At 42.4% G+C, this 26,654-nt stretch overlaps 1 protein-coding gene across 1 annotated transcript in view; it reads left to right on the top strand.

The window, feature by feature from the left end:
* Positions 1 to 26,654, top strand: part of tyw1 (tRNA-yW synthesizing protein 1 homolog (S. cerevisiae)) — a 125,338-nt gene that overhangs the window by 22,981 nt on the left and 75,703 nt on the right. Inside the window, exons 3-7 of the mRNA XM_034115861.1 lie at positions 17,485 to 17,610; positions 18,283 to 18,384; positions 19,690 to 19,884; positions 20,056 to 20,334; positions 22,349 to 22,471. Coding sequence (XP_033971752.1) covers positions 17,485 to 17,610; positions 18,283 to 18,384; positions 19,690 to 19,884; positions 20,056 to 20,334; positions 22,349 to 22,471 — 825 coding nt within the window. The remainder of the gene's footprint in view (positions 1 to 17,484; positions 17,611 to 18,282; positions 18,385 to 19,689; positions 19,885 to 20,055; positions 20,335 to 22,348; positions 22,472 to 26,654) is intronic.

Below are 26,654 nucleotides of genomic sequence, written 5' to 3'. Positions count from 1 at the left end.
TCCGGAGCGTCACGTGAAGCGACGTTCGTTTGTGATGACGCCGCACAGCTGTTCGTCTGACAGCAGCCAGCTCTGTCCCCGTTGTTTTCACAAACACCACCGCCTCTGTTAGTACACATTTACTGACATAAATATTTGTATCATCTGTTGTAGACCCAAATAAATAAAATAAAATAAGAACTCATTCTCAAAAACGCCATTCTTAAAATGTATAAACGAACAATAGTTTGATTAATATTGATTAGAGTGCACAATAGAAATAAAATAATTGAGAGAAGAAAAAGAGATATGTTATCTATCAAAACCCAGTTAGATTAACATTCATTGGATTGCACACTTTGTTTGTTTGTGTGGATATGTAGCAAATTAACATTTTAAATAGTACTTAATGACTGACTGAATGGAAATGACAATAAATGAAAATGTAAAACGAAAAAAGCAATCATGAAAATGTTTCCAATAAATGAATAAAATGATTTTTGACCACTTTGTTGTTCAGATATATCACATATTTGTAACTGAATTATACATTAATTGAAACAAAACACATTATAAACTGAGGAGTGAGTCCCGTGAGTTTCATGTGTTTTCTTCACTCCGCTGTTAAACTGCTCTCATGTCAAGAAGCAACAGATCAGTGCATGTGCTGCATCGTCCAATCAGTGAGCGATACACAGTAAGGGGGCGGGGTGAGTGTCTGAGGATTTCACCGGAGGATGGTCTGGTGGTTCCTCGGTTATCGCTCCTCCATTATCACTCCTCGATCTTCGATCCTCGGTCCTCCGGCAAAAATAAGGCCACTGGGACGGTACTCAAGATGGCGCAGACAAATCAACTTCCGGTGAAACCGAGCCCGAGGAGCGAGGAAATAAAAAATAACCGAAGTGAGACGCAGCCATGCACTTAACCAACCCACAATTTAGGGCGAGAGCTCCTACTCGTGGTAGCCTCTCCCCTGCTGCTCTCCCTCCATATACTCTAAAATACTCCTAAAATATCAGACGTACAACAATATAAATATATACGTAACTCGCCAGTCGGCGAGACCCGGGGTCTACGCTTAGTCGCCGTCCAACTCCCCGGGGATCGGCTTTGCTGGACGACGTGAACTGAATCACTACAGCTGGTGTCAGTGTTGCTTTGGCACCGCCGTGCGTAAGGAGGGATCGCGGCTCGCACTCACTAAATCCCCGGCCCTGACTATCTATAGGAGGTAGCAGACCTCCCGCTCCTGACACTCGAACGTCTATCCTGCGCTGGCGGTCTTCGTCGCTGGCAGCTCTATCCACTGCGAACGACACCCTCCCACCCAAAAGAGTGCCGAGTCACATGTAGCGTCCTCCAACCTCGATTCACACCTCTCCACTGCCTTTTGTATATCCGCTGTGAGTCTCTCAGCCCTGAGTCTCTCAGCTGATTAACACACCTGTTCCAAGTTCAATCAATCAGTGCCCATGCAGGCGCGCCCACATCACACTTTCCCCCATCATGTCCAAAAAGACTTGTCCTCGAGTCACTACGGTGACATTTGGTAATCTCGAGACCACACCGGTAGCCTCCGCTGTCGGCCCGAACGTCCACCCCCTATCGACGGTGCTACTGACACTCCTCTTGGAGACTCAGACACAGCCACCGCCTCCGAAGTCGCTGGGGGACCATGCAGGTCCCCGGAAAGAGAGGCAGATCCATCGGCAGGTAGGTTTCCTTGCAAGGCTCCCACAATTCGTCCAGTGTCCCTCACCACAGGGTTCCTGTCCTCAACCACAGGGTTTTGGTCCTCCACCACAGGGTTCCGGTCCTCCCGCCCAGGGTTCCGGCCCTCCTGACTTGTTAGTGGTGCCCTCCCTACTGCAGGGGCCTCCAGGGTGGGCTAGTGAAAGTGGACCCAACTGGCACCGAACTGGACCCGAGGACGCCGACTGGTCCCAGCTTGTCCCTCAACTCTGGACCCAGAAGCTGGAGGTGATGGTGCTGTTAAAGAAGAGGTAAAGGGCTTAAGTCGGTTGAAATGGACAACACCCTCTGGACCCCCCTCTACTGGCACAAGCCTGTAAAGCACTTTCGTCACCCTATCCACCACTCTAAATGGACCCTTGTACCTCCTCTGCAATTTTGGAGACAACCCACGCTTCCTAGCCTTATTCCGCACCCAGACCAATTCCCCCTCAGAATAATATTGGAAATTAGCCCTAAAGTCATAGGATGTTTTCTGTCGTTCTGATGCCTTAGCCTGGTGCTTCTTTACTGCCTCTATTATAGTAGACAACATCTCCCTCAGTTTAGACACATAATCGTTCACTGACGCAAATGACTTTTGGTTGTCCACATTTAGCATGATGTCAACAGGCAAGACAATTTCCCGTCCAAATAAGATCCGATATGGAGTGAAGGAGGTACTAGCATGTACACTGCTGCGGTAAGCCAACATCACATAAGGCAAGAGAGTGTCCCAGTTTAACTGAATATCCTCCACAAAGAGGGACAGCATAAAGAGTACAATTTTAAAACGCTCAATCAACCCATCCGACTGGGGATGTGCGGGACTTATGGATATGCAACTGTTCACCTAATTCTTTAAAGAGTGTGGACTCAAAGTTGCGTCCTTGGTCTGAGTGGATACTGCGTGGTGCACCAAACCGACAAATCCATTCTTCTGTCAAAACCTTGGCAATGGTGCGTGCTTCCTGATTGGGTAGTGGAAAAGCCTCTGTCCACTTAGAAAAATAATCACCAACAACCAGAATGTACTTATTTTTACTAGCCGTCTCTGGGAGAGGGCCAAGGATATCAAGTGCCACCCGTTCAAATGGTCTAGCCATAATTGATGTCTGTAACGGAGCACATGGCAGCCTTCCTGAAGTCTTACGGGAAGCACAATCCACACATTCCTTGACCCATACTGTAACATATCTAAACCATCCTGGCCAATAAAAGCGGTCCTTAACCTTTCCCTGGAGTTTCTGCACCCCCAAATGACCTCCAGTAGAAACATTGTGCAGCTGTTCTAAAACTTTCGGCACCATGGACCGGGGCAGGATGACTTGCACTTGAGACGCAGCATCAGAGTACAAAGGAGGAATTCTCACTAGTCTAGACCCCTGCATTTGAAGCTGATTCCACACAGGGGAATATCTCTGAAGTTCAGGGTCTTCTGGCATAAGACTGTCAGCCTGCTTTTTACAGTCAATTATCCGTCGCAACTCAGTGTCATCCATCTGGGCCTGAGCCAATTCATCCATCTCTCCGGCCTGACATGGCACTGAAGCCGAGGGGGTCTCTTGTACTGCACACACATTTTGGGTTACCATGCTTATGCTTCCCTGAGAGGGATTCTGATCACAATGTGGCATTTGTTCTAGAAAAGCTGGTAGCCTGGAAAGAGCATCAGCATTACTGTGGAGCTTGCCTGGACGATGGATGATCTTATATTGAAAATGTGCTAGCTGTTCAACCCAGCGAGCCAACTGCCCCTCCAAGCCCTGAAAATTGTGCAACCAAAGCAGAGAATTATGGTCTGTTCGCAAAACAAACTCTTTACCTAACAAATAGTGTTTCAAGTGCTTTGTAAAGGTCACCATGCTCAAAAGCTCTTTTTTGGTAGTTGCATATTTACGTTCTTGTTTTGTAAGGGCCCTGCTAGCATATGCAATAACTCACTCTAGCCCTCCCTCCTCCTGAGACAACACTGCCCCAATTCCAACATCACTTGCATCTGTATCCAAGGTAAACGGTTTACTGGGTTCAGGATACGCCAACACGGGGGTCGTGATTAGACTAGCCTTAAGTCGGTCAAAAGCACTTTGACAGTCCTCACTCCATCGGAAACGCTTCGCTTTCTCTGTGAGCTGATGCAAGGGGCGAGCGATGTCAGCAAAACCTTTTACAAAACGCCTATAGTATGAGGCTAGCCCCAAAAACCTCTGAACCTCAGTCTGGTTTTTTGGAACAGGCCACCCCCTAACTGCTTCTATCTTAGCAGGGTCTGGCACCACCCCCCCTGCAGATATGACATGGCCGAGGTAATGGATCTGCGTGGAGAACAAGTTACACTTGGATGGTTTAACTTTAAGATTGGCCTGCCGAAGCTTCTGGAGCACGCCATCCAGGCGGGTCAGATGTTCCTGAAAAGTCCGGCCAAACACAATAATATCATCAAAGTAAACCAAACAAGTAGTCCACTGCAAGTCTGCGAGGATCAAGTCCATCAACCTCTGGAAAGTACTGGGTGCATTACAAAGACCAAAATTCAGGACATTGAACTGAAACAGCCCCTGGCGTGTGATGAAAGCAGTTTTGTGGCGATCTTTAGGATCTACTTCCACCTGCCAATAGCCACTCACCAAATCCAGGGTGGAAAACCAACGAGCATGACTAAGACTATCCAAGGCATCGTCAATTCTAGGAAGGGGGTAGGCATCCTTTCTAGTAACATCATTGAGTTTCCGATAATCGACACAGAACCGAAGCCCACCTTGCTTCTTTTTCACTAGACTACAGGAAGGACGAACAATACCATTGTCCAGCATTTGCTTTACATTTTCAGTTACTTCTTGCTGTAAGTGGAGGGGGATTCTTCGTGGGTGCATCTTAACAGGCTTGGCATCCCCTGTGTCAATCTCATGCAAGATCAAGAGTCCTGCCTAAATCCTAAGTCTCCCCCCGACTAAACACAGAGGTGTTAAGTAACTGTCTGATTGCACTAAGCTCCCCGGGCGAAAAGCCCTTCTCTTCCACCCCAAACTGTTTCATAAGCATGTCTACTGTCCAAGACTGAGGTACGTCTCCGCTATCACCGTCTTCGCACTGCTTCACTTCATCCCCCACCTCAATGTCGGTGAAAAGCGTGCTCACTTTCATGCCCCTCTTTAATGTCCGCGCTTCATTGTTTACATTGATAACACGTACAGGCAGTAGGCCCTGTTCAACTTTACAAACCACTCGGGCTACCAATATGTCACAGTGTCGAGGGAGGGAGGTGGAGGGTTCCAGCATCCCTTCCGCATAATCCCCCCACCCGCTCTGGACCTGACCCCAAATTATGGCCTCGCTGCGTGGGGGAACAATGGTATCATTGTAAAAACTCTGCAACAAGCGCAAGGGAATCAAATTGACATACAGTCTGCCAGCACCCCACAATATGCATGCCCCCACCATTTGCTGCCGTAGCCCTGACGGTATAATCCCCCAAATCACACCCTCCTTTAGTAAGAAAGCCACAACTGCTTAGGAATTATAGAGCATGAGGCTCCAGTATCTACAAGTACATGACAGTCAAACCCACCTATTTTAGCTTTGAGATAGCCAGAACCACCCTTTCGACTATCAGGGACCTCAGTGGATGAAGCAGTGGGGGCGGACATTTGGCCCTCTGTGCACGCCCCCTCTAGTTTCCCTGTAGATAAGGACAGTCACGCCGTATGTGACGATTACAGCCACACTCCCAACATCCTCTCATTTGCTCAACATCTTGCTTGGGTGCAGGAACACGTGTTTGACCTAGGTGAGGGGAGGGGCCTAAACCTGGGGATACAGGGACAGTTTGAATTGGGTCCACTAGAGCCTGTACTGAAACTTTCAGTGATTTAACTTCCTGTCGTAAACCTTCTACAACCCCCAAAAGTGCATCAACCCGCTCATCACTGGCAGATGTCTCCGCAACCACGCGCACTCTAGCATCCGGGGCTGTGTAACCACTCTCTAAGCCTCTGATAAGGTCAAGTTCGGCTGCAAGGTTAATAGCATCATCCAGTGTAGCAGGCTTGGTGCTGCGAAGGCTAACGCGCAAATCTCCACCTCCCACCTGTGCAACAAAATGGTCTTTGGCCAACAGATCTTGTGTGTTAAGGTCTGCCGTGGGATACGCTCTAACAACCAACCGCCGCAGCGCAATGCCAAATTCTTGCAGAGTTTCATTATGTAACCTCCGGCGTCAAGAGAATGTAGCCCTGTTCCAGTCGTCGCTATCATATGGGTCCAAGCATCTTCCCATCGCTTCTTTCAACAAGACATAGTTAACTTTAGCCATTGCTGACAACCCACTGTAAACTTCACGTGCTCTGCCTGACAGAAGGAGACCCATGAATTTGAGTCTTAATGGTTCATCCCAATTATTAACATCAGCAGCCATTTCAAACTGCTCAGCCCAATCAGACCATTGTTGTCCAGTTGTGTTACCAGTAAAAGTTTCAGGCATAAAGATTGGCAGCGGAGTCACAGCCTGGCCATTTCCATTATACAAAGGGGGAGCGTGTGGCTGACTCGTACCTGCCTCTGCAGGTCTCGGTGGATTATTTTCCGGTTCTGACATTTCCCTGTTAGATCCCACCACTGCCACCAGTGTAATATATGTTGGATTCGCTCAGGTGTGGCAGGAAACACTACCACTTTGTCAGAACCTTCCAATAAATACAGAGACAGCTATGTACAAAATATAGGACAATCTTTTTTATAACAACAGTTCATTGATAAGAGGAGGGGAGAGAACACGCGAACACCCTCTACCGGAGGCACACAACTCGCCAATTGTAAACACACACGGCACACACACATGCACTTAACCAACCCACAATTTAGGGTGAGAGCTACTACTCGTGGTAGCCTCTCCCCTGCTGCTCTCCCTCCATATACTCTAAAATACTCCTAAAATATCAGACATACAACAATATAGAGACCCTCCCTACAAATGTAGCACCTAATTTCGGACAGTTTGAAACGCGAGGGCCGTGGCCGGCACGGGGTCTGCCCTCGCTCAAAGGAAAACCTCCAGCGTGACTTGAGACCGCCCCCTTGATAAATAAATGTAATTTATAATGAAGCCAGCTGCAATGGATCATTGATCCACCAGGGGGTGCAGTGGGGTTCCACACTGGAGCTCATGTGAAATAAACTCTGATACAGTACGGTAGATTTATGTCTGGTACTACTGTATAGCGGATCTTTGTTAAGATCCATATGTCACGGATACGATCATACTCTGTGCTAAATAAGAGACATGTAATCATTTACAAAACATCATCATGTTTTTATTTAACAAAATAATGTTGTTTAGTCCACAACTACTGTACAAAAAACATCAGGAAGTCCGCCCGCTCCAAAAACGAACGGGAGGAAATGGAGCCCGGCTCTCGATTTTTAATCCTAATTTAATCATCATCTTCACCACGATCATTTATGTTTATGTTCGCCGAATTGACATGAAAGCACTGACAAATATGAATATACTGTATTCAACTTCATTAAAACGTTATTAACGTGCCTAAACTCAGTAATTCACTAAAAATATTTATATTTTAATGGAGCCTCGTCAGGCAGATCAGGATCCCGACGCGTAGTGGAGGGATCTTGATCAGCCTGAAGGGTGTTATTTTCCCCATAATGACCAAGTCGCTGCACATTATCCCGCTTATTACATGGCCACATTCTCAACAAAGTAACGACATGACTCCCAATATTAATTGAAATGCTTTTATGGATTTAGAAAATGTTTTTATTGATTTAAAAAAGAGTTGTATGTATTGATTTAAATTGACATGCATCCGCTAAGAAAAATAGTCCGTTGTTACCGTTTTTTAAACAGTCTGAATGAAACTGCAGCTCTCAGCTGTGTTTACACACCTAATGGCCCATCAGCTCTCCCTTGATCTTTCTTCTCCAGCAGATAAGTTAACTGTAGGTTACTCTGAGTGACAAGCTTACAGTTAGTGAAGTAACACTTTTTTTTTGTGAGTCACGACCTGGCTGTTTTAACAAAATAATGTTGTTTAGTCCACAACTACTGTACAAAAATCCTATGTTCGCCGAATTGACATGAAAGCACTTATAATTATATAACTTATTTTCTAATTACCTTAAATAAACTCACTAATTAATGAAACCAGTTCAATACGCATTATTCTTATTCTTATCATTCTTTATGAGCGCAGTAATGGTAAGGTATCTAATTATTTATTTAGAATGGTGATGTGATAGATGTTAAGGACTAACGTTTATAATAAATAGCCTAGTATTTATCCATATAAATAATAATATTTATATTAGTACGGTTTTGTTAGGCCTTGTTAGGCCCAGCTCACTTTAATGCTGCGCTTCCATTACAGTTTAGGAACTGGGGTAGTATCTATAGGTACGCAGTGTAGGCAGAGCCGTGACGTCATCTTCAGTGAGCACCCCAGAAAAACAACATCAGCCGTTAGCTGTTGGCACTCAAGCTCACAGCTCCTCATATCTGTTCAGAAACTAGACAAAAGTTAAACAAGTACAAACCACAGACTGTCTGTGTCATGGCGAGTACAGTTGCTCGTTTATTTATGTCTGTATAGGCCGTTGTTGTGAGTGTGGACGGTCGAAGCATATATTGCGTTAGCTTAGCCGATCTCCATTTAGACAACGCGCATTTTAAAAAGTTTTTCGCCTGCCGTCTGTCTGCAGACTTGTCAAAGCATTAATTCATGGTTTTTATTAACCGGTATCAGTATGTTGTTACTTCGGCATCATTTTTGAAACGTGTATTACAATTAAATCACGGTCAAATATGTTCATCTTGTTGTAGTTGCCCCCTTGCCAGCGATTCTCTCTCTAGTTTAGCAAACTCAGCCCGACTCAGCCCTGTTTGTTGGCCCCGATAGAACCACGATTTTGTCGGGCCAGAAAAAAGGTGAAAAAGTAGCCCCGGGCCGGAACTAGGCATAGTGGAAACACAACCAAAAACGGGCCCGGCACGAGATGGCACGCTTAAACCGCGCTCCGCGCCATGGTGGAAATGCGCCATTAGTGAGTTTATTTAAGGTAATTATAGAAGCCCTATTTTATCAGTATGTCTGCACAGCAGTTACAATGGTAAAACTACATTAAAACAGAATTGTCCCCATTGTTTCTTTAATAGTTACTAACATTAGATATTTTAATGAGATTAATTACTTGTCAAAATATGTTCTTACTAGGGCTGTCAGTCGATTAAAATATTTAATCGCGATTAATCGCATGATTGTCCATAGTTAATCGCGATTAATCGCAAATTAATCGCACATTTTTTATCTGTTCTAAATGTACCTTAGAGGGATATTTTTCAAGTTTTTAATACTCTTATCAACATATGAGTGGACAACTATGCTTTATATGTTTGTTTATTATCATTTGAACAATGACAAATATTCTCATGAATATTAAACACAACAACCTCTGAACATTACAAATATTCGCCTCAATTCAACCTAGAACCTCTCTCATACAATAGTGTGTGTGTGTGTGTGTGTGTGTGTGTGTGTGTGTGTGTGTGTGTGTGTGTGTGTGTGTGTGTGTGTGTGTGTGTGGTGTGTGTGTGTGTGTGTGTGTGTGTGTGTGTGTGTGTGTGTGTGTGTGTGTGTGTGTGTGTGTGTGTGTGTGTGTGTGTGTGTGTGTGTGTGTGTGTGTGTGTGTGTGTGTGTGTGTGTGTGTGTGTGTGTGTGTGTGTGTGTGTGTGTGTGTGTGTGTGTGTGTGTGTGTGTGTGTGTGTGTGTGTGTGTGTGTGTGTGTGTGTGTGTGTGTGTGTGTGTGTGTGTGTGTGTGTGTGTGTGTGTGTGTGTGTGTGTGTGGAGGATCGTTGGAGCTATGTGCAGCTCAAGGCATATATGCCTGTGTGTATGAGCTGTGTTGCGGCACTATCCGTGCTGAGTGTGCTGTCTGGCTACCTGCATAAAGTCAAGTGCTCGGCGCAGTTGTCGGCGAAATGTCGTTCCTCTGTTTTCATTGAAACAGCTCCTTATATCCGTTAGCTCAGCTAGCTAGCACCAGATGCTAACAACAACACGTAAGGTGTGCTTCGCTCGCGCCACACATACACACACCCTCCCGGTCCTCCCGATGGCCAGTCCGGGCCTGCCGGTGAGCGTGGAAGTGTGGTCTGCCACAAGCGGGCAGCAGGAGCGGGGCTGTCAGCATCAGCTTGTAGATGGTATTTTAAACTCGATGCGCTCTGAAACTACGGCGGCCGAGGACAAAAAATACACATGCGTTAATCGCGTTAAAATAATTAGTGGCGTTAATTTTTTTTTGCGTTAACGCGTTATTAACGCGTTAACTTGACAGCCCTAGTTCTTACAAATGTTTTTTTGACTGAATGCTTATAAACATTAGGGCTGTGCATCTTCACTGGTCTCACGATTCGATTCGATTACGATTATCCTGTCAACGATTAGATTCAATTCGATATCACGATGCATCACGATTCATACCAATGCGTTGCATCCTCAGTTTTCTATATTACTGCACATGGCTTATTTTTCATCAATGCATACATGCAGTAAATACATATGAACTCTCTTTTTATTATTTAGAAAGTGCTTCAGAAATCAATAACATAAATGTCTTGACATTAATTTATAAACCAAAATTAATTAATTGTATAGGTCTAGCCTCCCTATATCTGTGTGTGAAGTTGTTCCATCCTCAAAAACAAAAAACTAATGCTTCTGCAGTCTAGCTGCAGCTTCTAGCAACGGTCTTCTGTTAAAAAAAGGACACTGAATGTCCTGAATGTGGCATCACACACAGGACTTGAGTCTGAACACAGCAGACAACAGGAGTATTTACAATAGCATATACAAACAAAAATAGTGCATGTGGGTGCACACTTACATTCTCTGTCTTACTGTTACATAAATCCCATGAATGTATGAGATTAAGTTAGCTTCATTATATCTCAATCAGTGATTAAGTGAATAATAAAGTTTCTATCGGGTCACTATCAGCCTGTCACTCATTATTTTCAGGGAGGGGGCGGGGTTTGGAGGAACGGAGAGGAGACGGTGATCGCGGAAGCTTTTTTCCTCCTGCCTTCACAAACTTTACACACGTATATATCGTCTGAAAATTGCTAGAGGACATTCATACTCTGCAATCCAAGACTTAATTAAATCCACCAAAAACCTGACATGATTGTAACGCGATTATTTTTGAAAAACATAAATCCCTGTGTCTCTGAGCCGCAGCGACACGGAGTGATTCAGAGCGGGTCCTTCTGCTGTTGGTTCTGGACTGGTGTTCTTGTGTTGGTGGATAAAGCAGACTGCTCCGTGTTTGGTGTTGCTGTGCCGCTGTGCCGCTGTCACGTCTGTTCCCTGATCTCTGCGTCACCAACCGATTTGATATTAAAGTGACAGAAAAAAAAACGTTATAGTAAAGCCGCGGCCGGAAAATCAGGAAGCAAGGTTACTACGCTATAATCGATTATCTTCCGTTACTGCATCGATACCGAATCGTCCACGTCCGCATCGTAGAAACGATTATTTTCAACACCCCTAATAAACATATTTATTTATATTTTATTATCTTCACTCAAGTGTGATTCTGAAGTTGTCGATTTTCAGGCTTGCTCTGTGGGTTTTTTCATTCATCTACTGCAACTTTGAGAGAAAGATGCTTAATTTCCACCTCCGCCAATTAGGTTGTAACTTTGTTTTGGTTTGTTTTTTGTTTAGCTGTTGGACAGAAGGTTTCCAGAAAATATATTGGATCCTATTTCATGAAACTTGTTGAAAGGGTCTAGTAAGGGCCAAGGAAAAACCCAAATACATTTCTGGAGCTAATCAGAATCATGGGGAATCATTCACCCATTAGTTTCAGGTATCTTTTTCAACCTCATTTGACTCAATCATAGCAACTTTGGAAGAAAACTAGAATGATAGTAATTCTATTTGCATATTCATTTTCCTCATATACGTTTTTTGGGAGTTTGAATTATTTTAACACATTAACACAAATACAAAATTAAAAGCTATAATTGCACACTAAAACCATCATTTCAAAAAAAGAACTATTTCACATAAACCTCTGGTTTTGACTGGAGTTGTTATGAAATAAAAAAAAATATATATTTTACTAATTTATTTATTTATTTATTTTTTCAATTTTTGCCGCTCCCCATAGGTTGATGCGCCCTTAGCATTTGCCTATACTGCCCTGAAAATCAGACCTGTTTTTTAAATGAAATCTGACTGCAGGCAGGCAGCTCTGATCACCTAATGATAAATGCGCTAGGGATGGGAATTTGAAAGCAAATGTATATTCGAATATTCGACCCCCCAAAAAACGGTTAACCGGTTAACCGAAATGTACATATCCTATAAAAAAAAAAAAAAAAATTGGGTAACATTTTCTTTTCTAACATTTTTTTTCGAAAGATTTTTTTCAATAACTTTTGGAAATAAATAAATACATGTTCAAATAAGTATAGAAACCAAGTCGAATTTGTCAAATGTATTGAACTGGTGATCACAGTTTGACAGCTATAGGCCTACAGCTTTCATGTGCGGAGGCGATTCACAATCAGGCCAGCTGTAGAGAAGACCCTCTCAGCTGGAACGGAGGTTGCGGGTATAGCAAGGTATATGTATATATATATATATATAAGTTTAATTTGGCATAGTTTGCACTCTACACCGCACTCACTAACCTGGTCGAAATATTTCCACACATTACTCCTTTTTGACGCCATGTCTGTTGTGTAGGACTCTTCTTAGAGTGTAAATAATTACCGGACTATGACTGGTAAAATATGTTGAATACCGGCAAAACTAAATCTCTCCTGTCAAAATCTCTATGTACTTTGCCGCCACACACGGTTGCCAAGCAGTGCTTATTGTTGTTTAGGCTGGCCACTCATGTGTCGCGAGTGTTGACAGGGGGCGGGGGAGCACGCTCATGAACTGTTAGCGCCGGAACCTCGCAACGGCTGCGGAGCGCATTTGCGCCGCATTTGGGCATAAGATGAGGTTTGAGTCTGCGTGATTTGCGTGTAGGGAGGGGCAGCAGCCATATCATTAGCTAGAACTAGCTAGATCTGATGGATTTGGACATAAACGCGAGTGAAGTACCGGACGCGAGAGAGAGAGAGATCAGCACCTGCAGCTCTGCCCGCTGTGAGGGACCGGTGAGCGGAGCTAAACACACCTTTAGACGTCACCTAACACATTTAGCTATGGCACTGTCGTATACATTGAATTATACAATTTGATAATATGTAATCAACTTAGGCATCCCTCCCAAAAAAAAAAAAAAAAAAAAAAAATGAATAAAAATATTCATAACTCATATTCGAATACCTGAATAATTATTCGAACACCTGAATAATTTCGAATATTCGAATATTCGATTAATCGTTCCCATCCCTAAAATGCGCCACACCTAATCGCTGGCCATTCAGGCCCCGGCCCCACGGGAACGCATTAGGGATGGGAACGATTAATCGAATATTCGAATATTCGAAATTATTCAGGTATTCGAATAATTATTCAGGTATTGAGTTATGAATATTTTTATTCATTTTTATTTATTTATTTATTTTTTTGGGAGGGATGCCTAAGTTGATTACATATTATCAAATTTAATAATTCAATGTATACGACAGTGCCATAGCTAAATGTGTTAGGTGACGTCTAAAGGTGTGTTATGCTCCGCTCACCGGTCCCTCACAGCGGGCAGAGGCAGGTGCTGATCTCTCTCTCTCGCGTCCGATACTTCACTCACGTTTATGTCCAAATCCATCAGATCTAGCTAGTTCTAGCTAATTCTAGCTAATGATATGGCTGCTGCCCCTGCCTACACGAAAATCACGCAGACTCAAACCTCATCTTATGCCCAAATGCGGCGCAAATGCGCTCCGCAGCCGTTGCGAGGTTCCGGCGCTAACAGTTCATGAGCGTGCTCCCCCGCCCCCTGTCAACACTCGCGACACATGAGTAGCCAGCCTAAACAACAATAAGCACTGCTTGGCAACCGTGTGTGGCGGCAAAGTACATAGACATTTTGACAGGAGAGATTTAGTTTTGCCGGTATTCAACATATTTTACCAGTCATAGTCCGGTAATTATTTACACTCTAAGAAGAGTCCTACACAACAGACATGGCGTCAAAAAGGAGTAATGTGTGGAAATATTTCGACCAGGTTAGTGAGTGCGGTGTAGAGTGCAAACTATGCCAAATTAAACTTATATATATACATACTATACCTTGCTATACCCGCAACCTCCGTTCCAGCTGAGAGGGTCTTCTCTACAGCTGGCCTGATTGTGAATCGCCTCCGCACATGAAAGCTGTAGGCCTATAGCTGTCAAACTGTGATCACCAGTTCAATACATTTGAGAAATTCGACTTGGTTTCTATACTTATTTGAACATGTATTTATTTATTTCCAAAAGTTATTGAAAACATTTTTTTTTACATTTTTTTTTTAACCAATTTTTTTTTTATAGGATATGTACATTTCGGTTAACCGGTTAACCGTTTTTTGGGGGGTCGAATATTTGAATACACATTTGCTTTCAAATTCCCATCCCTAGAACGCATACGGCAAAACGCATAGGATTAACGCAAACGCAATCGCCAAAAAGCTTCCGTCCACACGCAATATACACCGGATAGTGTCTGTCCACACGAGACAGCTCCGTTTAGATCCAACCGCTGGAAAAGCTGCAGTACATAATATGCCGAGCCTGTACGTGGCGCTGTAACTTCCTCCACAAAATCAGCAACTTCCTCCACAAAAGCAGCGAAGAAGAATGGTTGTCATGGCTGCACTTCTGTTTATTCTCCGCGGTGGGGGCCGAGGGAACCGGGCAGAGTTTTTCGCCGGTCAACGTGTGTTAAAGTTTAAATCTTCCGGACAAAATTATAAAAGTGCCGGTCAAAGGTCTTCTTTGTTATTTATTGAGCTTTAAAACAAATGAATAACGACTCTATATAATGATATATAATAATAAAATACACGGAGCCTGTCTCTTTTTCCTCTCTTCTGACAGCGTCAGTGTCTGTCTCATGCAGTTGTCGTTTGCAGGGTCCGTTTCTATCGTTTCGTTACGGCGTCGTGTGGCAAAAAGGGCTATACGCAAGAGAAATATGCGGATACAACCCGTTTTCGTTCCCGTGGGGCCGGGGCCTCAGCCACAGCTCCCTCTATGCAAATCAAACTAGACGGTGTGAAAGCGCCTATTGTTTTAAATAATGGTCGGAATGTGAGCCTTCTCAATTACCGTGGGACAGCAGAGAACTCTAAACTAAAATGTTCAATCAATAAAGTAACATCTTATCTTATCTTATCTTAATAATATCTTCATATTAATAATAATAATAATAATAATAAATCATACAGTATGTGTCCGAAAGGGAGCAGGAGGAAGCAAACACCAAAAAAATATTGCAAAAAATATACTGCATATTAAAGCAAACGATTGTAAAGGTAAAAGTATGAGCATAAAAAATAAAGAAGTGTAAACATTTACATTATTATTATGATTATTTAATATATAAAGACTATATATTATTGAATTACAAGATTAGATATACTTTATTTGATCTAAAATATTGATGTGTTCAAATGCTCTTCAAAACACAACTGAAGTACTGAAAGTCCATGAAACTTGTCTTTCTGTATTTGTGAATCAAGCGCCATCTCATGGTTAAATCCTGAAATTGAAAATGCCCTCTTGGAAAATAGTGGGAGGGCTTAACATTCCCAGCCGCTGGGATCCCTTGGGTCTTTGGCAGGAAGCTGTTGGCTGGAGTCCTTTCTGGAGTGCTACATCTGTACATCTACGCTTAGGACGCCATCTACGCTTAGGACGCCGTCTACGCTTAGGACGCCGTCCAACTCCCCGGGGATCGGCTTTGCTGGACGATGTGAACTGAGTCACTACAGCTGGTGTCTTTGTTTCTTTTTGCACCGCCGTGCGTAAGGAGGGATCGCGGCTCGCACTCACTAAATCCCCGGCCCTGACTATCTATAGGAGGAAGCAGACCTCCCGCTCCTGACACTCGAACATCTATCCTGCGCTGGCTGTCTTCATCGCCGGCAGCTCTATCCGCTGCGAACGACACAACTCCCACCCAAAAGAGTGCCGAGTCACATGTAGCGTCCTCCAACCTCTATTCACACCTCTCCACTGCCTTTTGTATCTCCGCTGTGAGTCTCTCAGCTGTGAGTCTCTCAGCTGATTAACACACCTGTTCCAAGTTCAATCAAGTTAACACTGAAGTCCAATCAATCAGTGCCCATGCAGGCGTGCCCACATCACAATACATTTTTGAAAAACAAAAACAATATAATCCTTTTCTGGGATATTTGAAGGTGACAGCGCCTGATCCTTTAGCTTGTCCACGTAAAAAGAAAAGGTGTAAAAACAAGATTAAAATCTTAAAATTCAAGGACAGAATTTACCCACTTATTGTCAGCTCCTCCTCAGTCAGATGATGTAACTCAATGATGTAAAACTATGGAGTATTTTATGAAGCGTGACAGGACTGACCAAAAACATGGGGACTGTTGTAAAACACAATTTGTTGGTCAAATGTAAGCATTATTCAATGTTTTCAATTAACTGTCGTAAAAGATAACAAGTTAAATGTGCTATTAAATAAAAGTTTTTAGCTAATTAAAAAATGTAAACCTCTCGCTCCAATTTGGCTGGGGACAGGCCATTTTTAAGAACATCTATTTTTCAAAAGTGTTTTTAAATAAATAAAAAAACACCTGAAACCCTAGTCTAGTGAATCACAGACCTATGTACAAACAACTCACAAAACACTACTATCTCATCAGTTTTAAGATATTTTATGGATTATAATTTGTATTCACTGTAACAATCCCAGGACAGATAATATACGTTTCTGGTAGAATGTAAGTATAGCCTACCTTAGTTAACTATATTTGTTTTTGTCTTTTGGCTTATTAGCTGTAAACTCGAGGCACTGGCAGTTTAGTCATTTGTTCATCAACACTCACCTTCAAAGAAGCCAAGAAAAGCCGGCATAACATGGGACAGTAAAGTGGGAGGTGCTGCTACCTGTCTGTCATTCGCGAGACATCGCGAATGGACGCGGGAAGGGGGGGGTGCTGAGGGGGCTGCAGCACCCCCATCTGCGAGGCTCCACTAGCACCCCCCCCAGCGCGTCACAGTTTCGCCACTGAGAGAGTGTGTGTGTGTGTGTGTGTGAGGAGCTCCGCGGATTGGTCCATTTGGGTATGGTCACGTCACTGTACCCAGGAAGAAAAAGAGAAATCTCCAACGAGGCGTTCTGGGGCAGCATAGACGGGTCTTTTCTGTGTTAGAGTTTTACTCGCTACAGGGTGTACTTTGAGGGTTTGTGACTTTGCAGACGGTTTACATGCAGAAAAAGCTACATAACACACAAGGGGACAGGTAATAACCGGAAAAGCATGACATGGGACCTTTAAGAAACTATACATACATACAAAACATACAACTAGCATATCAGAAAATGTAAAAACATAAGCTGACATATATTAAAAAAAGGAGTGTACAATTCCTGTCCCAGAATAAAAGTGTTCTGCATGATAAAACAAAAAATAAACAAGATATGTAAACAGCAGGGTAGAGTATGGTGTATAAGAATGTATAGTGCTTATGATATTTGGATTGTCTTGCAATAAGGAACCTCCACATGCAACACAGGTATTTGTCTTTGCAATAATTATCCTTGTCTGTGTGCTTTTAGAAAAGCTTCTCCAAAGATGTCGGCCCGTTGGTCTCCAAAGCAGTGAAGAGAAGTGAGGGCTCTGACGCCGTGGTCCACTTGTCAGGAGTTAAGATCTTCTACGGCTCTCAAACTGGAACAGCAAAGGTACATATACTGTTTAGTACTGTAAATAGGATTGTTCTACTGAAAATCTTCTGATAACAATAAAAATCTATATATAGCAATAATGGTAATTCCATCAATAAATTGTCTCATCGAAATAACTACGTGGTAAGGCCTATTTTTCCTATTCTCGTGTGTGAATTAAGTACAAATAAAAAAGCATTTTCAAATGTAATAAATATGTTCAGTTGGAACAGTTAGCTTTACGGGTTGCCCTTCTGACAGTCACTAGGGTAATCGAGGAATTAATCGATAAGATGTTCTGGACAATTTTGAAGAAGAGGACGAACTGAACCGAGGGACCTTTCCCTCAACTCCGCTGGATTACAGCTGTCCCGCTTGTATCTCCAAAGATTAAACATGTTCTTCTTGGTTGACTCAAGAGCATCAATGTCTTTACCGATGTATGGGTCCCAGATCGAGTTGGCATACTCTGCTTTAGAACGTACGCTGTCTCCTTAAATGTCTGTGGGCAGTGTCGTAACCCAGCTATCTGTTTACCTGTGTTACTATTTGGTGAATGTGTTAGCTGAATTTAGGCTATTTGTGAATTTCTTACCCAAGATAAAGGTGGTGGGTCGCCTCTTTGCGATGGCGGCACACATACTAAATGTCCCATTCTGAGATGACTGATTAGACTCTTCATTTGTTCAGGGTTTTGCAAAGGAGCTGTCGGAGGAGGTGAAGACTTTGGGCATACCAGCTGAGGTGATCGACATCAAAGACTACGATCCAGACGATCGACTTTCTGATGAGGTAAGCTCGCTCCAGTCAAGTGAAGGACAGAAAGACATCAGTGTGTAGAGACATAACGCCTGTAACAGGAACACATCACTCTAAGAGATTTTGTCCTCGAACAGGAACCTAAAGGACTGCGAACTTCAGCACCGATCCTCTCCACATTGTCCCTAATTTAAACGCTGTATAATATCACAGACTAATTAATGCCTCTATTAATTGTAGCAGTATGCCGTATGTACTAAGAACTTGCTCCAGGGTGTTAATTAAATCTCTAAGAGTGTAAGACCCAGCAATGCTTACAGGCAAGGCTTAATTAGAGCAACATGAATCAAAGTAAAATAAATCAGAAGTGGCTTTTTTGGTTGTAAGCTTGACAACAAACAGTGCTGTAAGCCCTGAGTTCTGTAATGTGCCTGCTTAGCTTTCCCTTCATTTTTTTCTCACACTGATTTGTTATTTCCAAGTCTGGCACAGAAAACAAATCCAGCTCAGCTGAAAAAGATGGATATTTTCATCAGTGTTCCTTTTTTCTTTTTTGTGGGCACAGGCACAGTGAGGTGCATTGAGAGATGAATAGGAGTTTGGTGGGCTAGTGCACAGCAGGAAAGAAAATATCTATTTATTCAGAAAAGGACAGGCATGCAGTATGGATTCCGGATATTCTCTAGAAGCAGCCGTTCCTGGACCATTAGTCCGGCATTGGTCTGACAGCCAGGACATTGTGAGACCACAGACAACAAACTGGATTTTTTTGTCTTGTTTATTCACAGGAGACGATGTGTACCTACTTACTTTAGTTTGAATTTAGATTTTATTTTTTTCTGACCTTTGAAGAAAATGGTGGTCTTGGAGGGGGGTAAAGTGACTCAATAGTGCACAAACTAGCCATCACATACTCTAGGTATAATTGTTGAGAAGGTATATGTTTCAAATTCCCATTGCATGTTCTAATTCCAATTCCAGGTTCCAATTCAACATTCAAATTCTAAGTTTCAAATCCAAGTTCCAATTCCAGGTTTAATTTACAATTCTAATTCCAGGTTCCAAATTCAAATTCCAATACAAAAAAAATCCAATTCTAAGTTCCAAATCCAGGTTCCAGTTCCAAATTCAAATATCAATTGCAGGTTCAAATAGCAAATTCTAGGTTCCAAATTCCAATGTGTACAGTATGCTAATTGTATTTCTGCTCCATTGCTTTGCAAGATTTGTCTTTATTTGGATAAGCCTTACAGGAGTAGGGTACTTGTAAAATGTCTTGCTCTTACTTCACTGTTTCACCGTCTTCCTCTTGTTTACTGTGTGTCCCTCTGCGTTCAGTGCACCAACATGTCCGTCTGTGTGTTCCTCGTGGCCACGTACACTGACGGAACCCCCACAGTGAACGCAGAGTGGTTCTGCAAGTGGTTGGAGGAGGCGTCCACTGACTTCAGATACGGGAAGACCTACCTGAAGGGCCTCAGATATGCAGTGTTTGGTCTCGGCAACTCTGTCTATGTCGGCCACTATAATACGGTACTCTATTATATCAAGTACTATCAAAAAGATGTGCTATACAATCGGTTATTTGAAGAACTATCGAAAACTAGAAATTGACAGATGTAGCTCAGGGAAGAACAGTCCAGGGAAGAAGTTGACGACTTGTTCAGCATTCAGTAATTCTTTTTGTTCTCTTTTCCTAACCAGGTGGGTAAAAACGTGGACAAGTGGCTTTGGATGCTGAGTGGCTTGCGCATCATGACCAGGGGAGAGGGCGACTGTAATGTGGTGAAGAGCCGTCATGGCAACATTCAGGCAGACTTCCTGGCCTGGAAGGTGAAGTTCCTGACCCGCCTCCAGGCCCTGGCCAAGGGAGAGAAGAAGAGCTGCAGCAGGAACTCTAAGAACGGAAGCTCCTGTAAGAACAAGAAGAAGGAACAGGAGGAGGACGAGGCAGCGCCTGTACCGCAGGACAACAGCTCTGAGGTAGAGCAGTTTATCTCAACATTGCATTTTTTGTTGTACACCGTAAACTGTTTTTCTTTTGGGCCACTTGGTCAAAGTCTTAGTGGTTTTACATGTTTGTGATGCACGTTAGGTCTTGCTTTCAGAACAACACTCTTGCTCATCAGTCTCCGGTTTGTACATGCCAGTTGGACAAAATATGTCAGAGCCCTTGCCCATGTCAATATTGGATTAGGAACCTAAAATATGTTCCTGGTTCCTGCCAAATGCTGTAATGATTAACTTTTTATTTTGGCACCTTTGGGGGGGCCAAAATAGCAGAAAAGCTGATGTCTAATTAGAAAAATATCCTCTAGTTTATGATGTTGTTCAACATCACAAGGGCACTTCAGATATTATATCTGCACTAACGCCTCATCTTGCAAGAAGTGTTGCTGAGTTTATTGGGTTAGTAGCATGGATGTTGTGCATTTTCAAGAGAAAGCACAAAGGTTGCATGCGTCATCACTATCAATGCTCTACATCCTGTCAAAATATAGAAATAGCTCTTACTCGTTCCACCAATCATTGAATTAATATGTTGTTAGAAGAACATTTATTTTAGTTTTTTATGCACTAGTGTCAAATTGGTAGTCTGGATTGGAAATATGGTCCACAAGAAATAAAAAGGTAATCCACTGATAGCAAGGTTGGCGGTTTGATCCCCACCGCCTCCTGTCCTCATGTCAAAAACACTCCTTATAGTAGCAGCACTGGTGTGCGAGGGAGTGTGTGAATGGATGAATGAGAGGCAACAATTGCAACACGTCCAGGATTAAAGCGCAATATGATTGCAGCCCATTGACTATTTACAAACACAGACCTATATAACATGCACACAAATGCAGAGAACTTTCATACACATCATAGTACACACATTTGACCAGTTGTCATGGTAGCGGCGACTCAGAGCCAACTCTAGTTGATTCTTCTTCCTCTCTGATTGCACTCAGCAGAGGTGACATTCAACCGGCTCCAAGAGGAGCTGAGAGACTCAGCAAGGTCCAACATGTAATTTATCTTCCACTGCTCATGCTGATCCTGCACATGTGGGCAGAATATGCAACACACATTGTGATAAATCCTTGGTAAACATGCCTATGGTTTCTACGGAAGAGGATTTAAAAAATCTTCGAATTCTGAGTTTAAAGGCAGAGTTCTGAATTCTCTTTTAAGAATTCCCTGATCCTCTTCTGTAGTTTTCTCATGTAATCAGGCAGCCCAACAGTAGATAGAGTAGTGCAGAAATGTATCCTAAAATACAGATTAATTATTTAGCATTTTTAACAAATCCGGTTTTCTTGTTTTAAAGTAAACGTTGTTTTGAACACGTTTTTGGTTAGATGCTTGATATAAGGTCTGTGGTTTACACAAGCTTAGGAGATTTTCAAGTTTTTTTTCTCCAACATAAAAAATTGTCAGTGAATAACTAACTGGGGAATGTCTGAAGCTTCTATGTGTCATAAAGACTGTGGTTGCTAACAAGTGAGTAAATGAAACTATTAAATCACGCTAAATAGTAGCCGCCTTTTAGCTTAGTGTTGGTGATGTGAAGTCATCAAACCGTGTAGTTTGTTTATAGTTATAGTTGTTTTATAGTTTAAAGTTGGCTTTTATACTTCTGGCCCTTGCATTTCGCTTCAAAAATCATAAAGTGGTGTTAATATGTGGACACTATTCTGCCCCCAAAAAAGTGTATGTATCATAAACATGAACATGCAACAGATCTTATTTTCTGCAATATCCCAAATCCAATGTAACAATTATTTTTGTCGATGGAGAAAAAGTAATCATTGCACTGAGTCATAGCAATGTAAATCGATGCGTTCCATGTTGCCTCTTTCGTTCACTCAGACACGGTTTTATATAGTTATTGGTTGGCACATGTGAGGATCATTTATTGTTCCATTTGAGCACGTTTGTCACTATGTCTTTTTTAGTTTTTTTTTAAAAAACATCTTTTGATTGACATATGTTGGGCTTCTTCTTGTTTCAGGAGGATCTGATGGAGTCCAGCAGTGATGAGGAGGAGTCTGGCCTGCAGGATGAGAAAACATCAGGTTCAGTCGTCGACATGGAGGATCTGGGCAACATCATGAACAGTGTCAAGAGAGCAAAGGTCAGACTGTGCACACATTTACTAACTGAAACGCTTATTTTTCAGTACACAACGCAAGCATACATCGATTCTCTTGTGGCTCAGTTGACCGGAGTTATTTAATTCCACCTTTACCTTTCTTCAGAAAACCACTACAATTCAGGAAACATTACAGAACGAAAGAACATAATCATAATGAGCTTCAGAGATGTGTAATATACTTGAAGATCTGAGTTGGATTTACAGTCGTTGCTTCACAATATTACAGTAAGGGTTATCATTGAATCATTTTCAAACGTATTAACCGGAGCCCGTCATGTAGCAGGTTTATTTTCAGCGATTCCGCGTTAAGGTCTGTGAGGGGCCCCATCGTGGCATTAAGCTTCCACCACCTCAGTCCAATCTTGGTGTGTTGAGAAAGGAGATGAAGTGGTGTCATGGATGGAGCAGTGGCAGATGGGTTGATAGACACCAGACCCCGGCAGGCGAGAAGCAAAGGCTTGCGTAAGAGCGAGGACGCCCACCTCACAGACTTGTGAGGAACGAGTGACTCAAGAGAGGCAGTAAAAAAAGAAGGAAAAGGCAAATATCAGTCTTCTTTATAGGAAGTGTAAGGAGTGAAGCAAAGACCTGAGCTATGACAGGGAGAGGGAATGGAAGGAAAATACATCTAGGTATTCAATGTGCTATTAAGAATCAGATCAGTGTACTTTAAAGGGGACCTATCATGCAAAATGCACTTTTTGATGTCTTTTATACATAAATATGTGTCCCCGGTGTTTCAGGGAACTCACGCAGCGTCAGAAAATAAAACCCTCTCTCTTTTCCTCCGTACCCAAATCTCTAAAAACGGGGCTGATCCAGATTTGCGTCCGATATGGCGTAATATCGGAAATGTGGACCCACGGCACTATCAGAAAGTTGCTATCAGAAACAATGCCCGACTGTTTTGGACGTAATATGGTCGGTGTTTACATTAGCATCGCTAACACTCAGAGCTAACCTGTACTGGAGAGCATGTGTGTGAAGAAGCAGGAAATAAAAAGGAACTCACCTTGTGGTATAACCGGCAAGAGAGAAAGCCTTTGAGCTCCATACTGTTTCAGAAATAATCCTTGATAATCCATGATATGGCGTTTCATCACCGCAGTATTTAGTTTAGACAGTAGCTGCCGGGTCCCACATGAGCTCAGCCCCCTCCTTTTTTATCAATCTTTTCTTTTTTTAAAGCTTTATACCCAAAATCAGCACTTTTGAAACAGGAAGTGAAATAGAGAGGTGATCTGTTTGGTATTTTGAGCAAAACACTTCATAGACATGTTTTTTATATATTTGTATATATCTGAGACCTATGCTCAGTGTTTCCCCTATATACAAATAGTGGCGGCGCAGCGCCGCTGCTGAAATATGCGCGCCGCTGCTAGGGGGCGCCAGCCAGGTACCCAAAAAAAAAAAGAAAAAATATTTTTTTAATTTTTTATTAAAATAATAATAAGTGGCGACCCTTTTTCATTTTTGATTGTTTGTTATGTAGATTTGTAGTATTTACTGTTACTGTATGTTCAATAAAGGTGTATTTTTGCTAAATCTTGAGACATTGCCACTGTATGGCCGATCTTTGGCATAGGCGGTCGCCTAGGGCGCCAGATCTGGGGGGCGCTGCGCTGGTAGTTCTGGGAGGGGAAAAAACATTTTTGACCGTTGGCGCTCATCCTAATTCTCGGCCTTGATGTAACAATATTCATAATTAAGTAAATGTAACACCCTTTTCACCCCGGTTACACTTTTCATTTGCCCTGTACGATGGGCGTTGTAAGTGATGAAAGTGGGGGATGTGGGCTTATCAGGCGCCCGCTAGGGGTGTAACGGTTCACAAACATTTCGGTTCGGTACATACCTCGGTTTTTAGGTCACGGTTCGGTACGTTTTCGGTACGTTTTCGGTACAGCAGAAAAAATGATCACAAAACATAAAATATATATATTTTCCGGCGCTGTTGTTATTAGAATCTAGTGCTAGCTGCGCTAACGGATATAAGAAGTAGATGTTTCTACAACCAGGGTGGAGGAGAGCTCTCCTGTCAGACTGAGAGGCTCAGTGAGGTAAAGGACTCTCTGAGTGTTTAGATAGTTAATTTTAGTCTAAGTCATCTCAGTGGGTCTCAAACGTTTTGACCACAAATTATGTAAACACATATTTCCAAGGCACTCCTTTATAATTATTAGGATAAATAAAAACAGGTTTGAAATCATTCCAGTGTATACTATAGGACAGTAACCAAAAATATCGTTTAAAGTTGGAGAGATACAAAAATATGCATAAATAAATAAATGTTAACTAGGTAAAATAAGATATGAATGAACAACAAAAATAAAATAAGTTACATTTATTTGTTATTGGCTATGGTAGGTTATTGGTTATGTTCATATACTTATTTGATTATTAAAATGTAAACCGATCTTTTTCATATGGGTGTTTAGAGTTGTACCCCCTAGATCAGGGGCCTCATTTATAACGCCTTGCGTAGGATTGACGTGGGGAGGTTGCTTACGTAGTACAAAGCAAAAAAATAGGTATAGACATTTTCCGATTCACAAAACATTGGGTACCGGCGAGGGAAGTGCGTACGGCACTTCCTACGCCTGTTTCCCTTTATGAATCACAATCGACTCGTAACGCCCATATTTGCCTATAAATAGTCAAAGAAACGCCCATTCATTCATTCACTCTGACTGACTGCATGAAGAAGATTGCAGGAAATGACGACAGAACAGCTAAAAAAGACATCTCACACCGTGTCAGATTTAGGTTATTGTGGGGAGGTGGAGATAAATCATATTGTTTGGTGGATGCAGTTTGAACCAGAGTAGCAGCATGGAGGTCGGATCGTCACCAAAATAAATAAATAAGTGGTCCGAAAAAAGTTAATGACAAAAAAAATACACATAACCTTCCTCAGGCAGTGTGTTTGTACCGGAGACAGGAGACACCCCCTTGATGAGAAACTGTAAGAAATTATCGGGGAATCCCTCCGGAGTGGAGTCATGACGACTGGATCTGAATTATTTTTGTTGTATTTGGTGGTTTGTGTTCCAGCTTTCGATCAGCAACTATATATCCATAATCCACCAGTTAAAGGAAATACAACTAATGTGTTGTGTTATATTAGCTGTACAATTTACCACATATGGTGTTCTTAGTTTCCATACCTCCTGCGTTTTACGAGCGACTTATCAAGTCTTGGCAAACGGCATAAAACACGATTAAACGTGATAGTATATAAAACCATGCTCGTATCTACAACCTATAGAAATGCAAAACGGCGTCAGTTTAGACGTCATTCTGTCCTCCTGCTTACCACATCATTTATGAGAAAACATTTCATAACATTAACACAACATATTCGAGGTGGTTTTAAATAACATATCCGTATTTATTTATTTCTCCAAGTTATGCTTTTCTGTGCACGGAGGAGTCTCAAACAGGCGTTTGTTTAATCATTTTAAGATTGGCTTTAATCAATGTTTGAAAAGGAATTCTTCATATAAATGAGAGGTAACATTTTATTTATGGTATTATTTCCACATATTTCTCTCCATTCTTCCTTCTGCCAACGGTGTCGCAGTTTCTCGTCTCTCCCGTGTGTGTGCTTAGTGCGTACGCATGGGTTCGAGTTTGCGTGGAGGACCGCACATTTTCCCGTCAAGTTAGTATTTTATAAATCGCAAACATTGCGTAGAAACTGGCGTACGCAATTTTTTGAGCGTATATCCCTTTATAAATGAGGCCCCAGGTCTCTAGTGTGCTCAAAGTGCACCAGATTGAAGCATTTTACTTTAAAATGTTCAAAAAACTCTTCCCGAATACATTTGAAGCCATTTTTACGTATATTACCTATGTCAATAAGTTTCTGTTTTTGTAGTGTATTTGTCTTTTGTAGAGATTTTTAATTTCTTCTTTATATATAAAATCTCGCCTAGGGCAGCAAATTGGCTAGAACCGGCCCTGGTACTAGGCCTCAAGAGCCTTTCTTGTGCTGGCAGACGCATAGAAACAAATTGGCGGGGCGCACTTCGCACGTGCACAGACTAAAAAATTCCACACGCTCCGCGCTCACATTATGCTGGGCCCACGTGCCTTAGCATCGCTGCTATGACTCCATCCTAGGGGAAACACTGCTATGCTATTGCCTAAAAATAGCATG

Source organism: Trematomus bernacchii, unplaced genomic scaffold, assembly GCF_902827165.1.
Source record: "Trematomus bernacchii unplaced genomic scaffold, fTreBer1.1, whole genome shotgun sequence".
Lineage (NCBI taxonomy): Eukaryota > Metazoa > Chordata > Actinopteri > Perciformes > Nototheniidae > Trematomus > Trematomus bernacchii.
The sequence above is the reverse complement of the archived record's forward strand: the minus strand, read 5'-3'. Positions and strand labels throughout refer to the sequence as shown.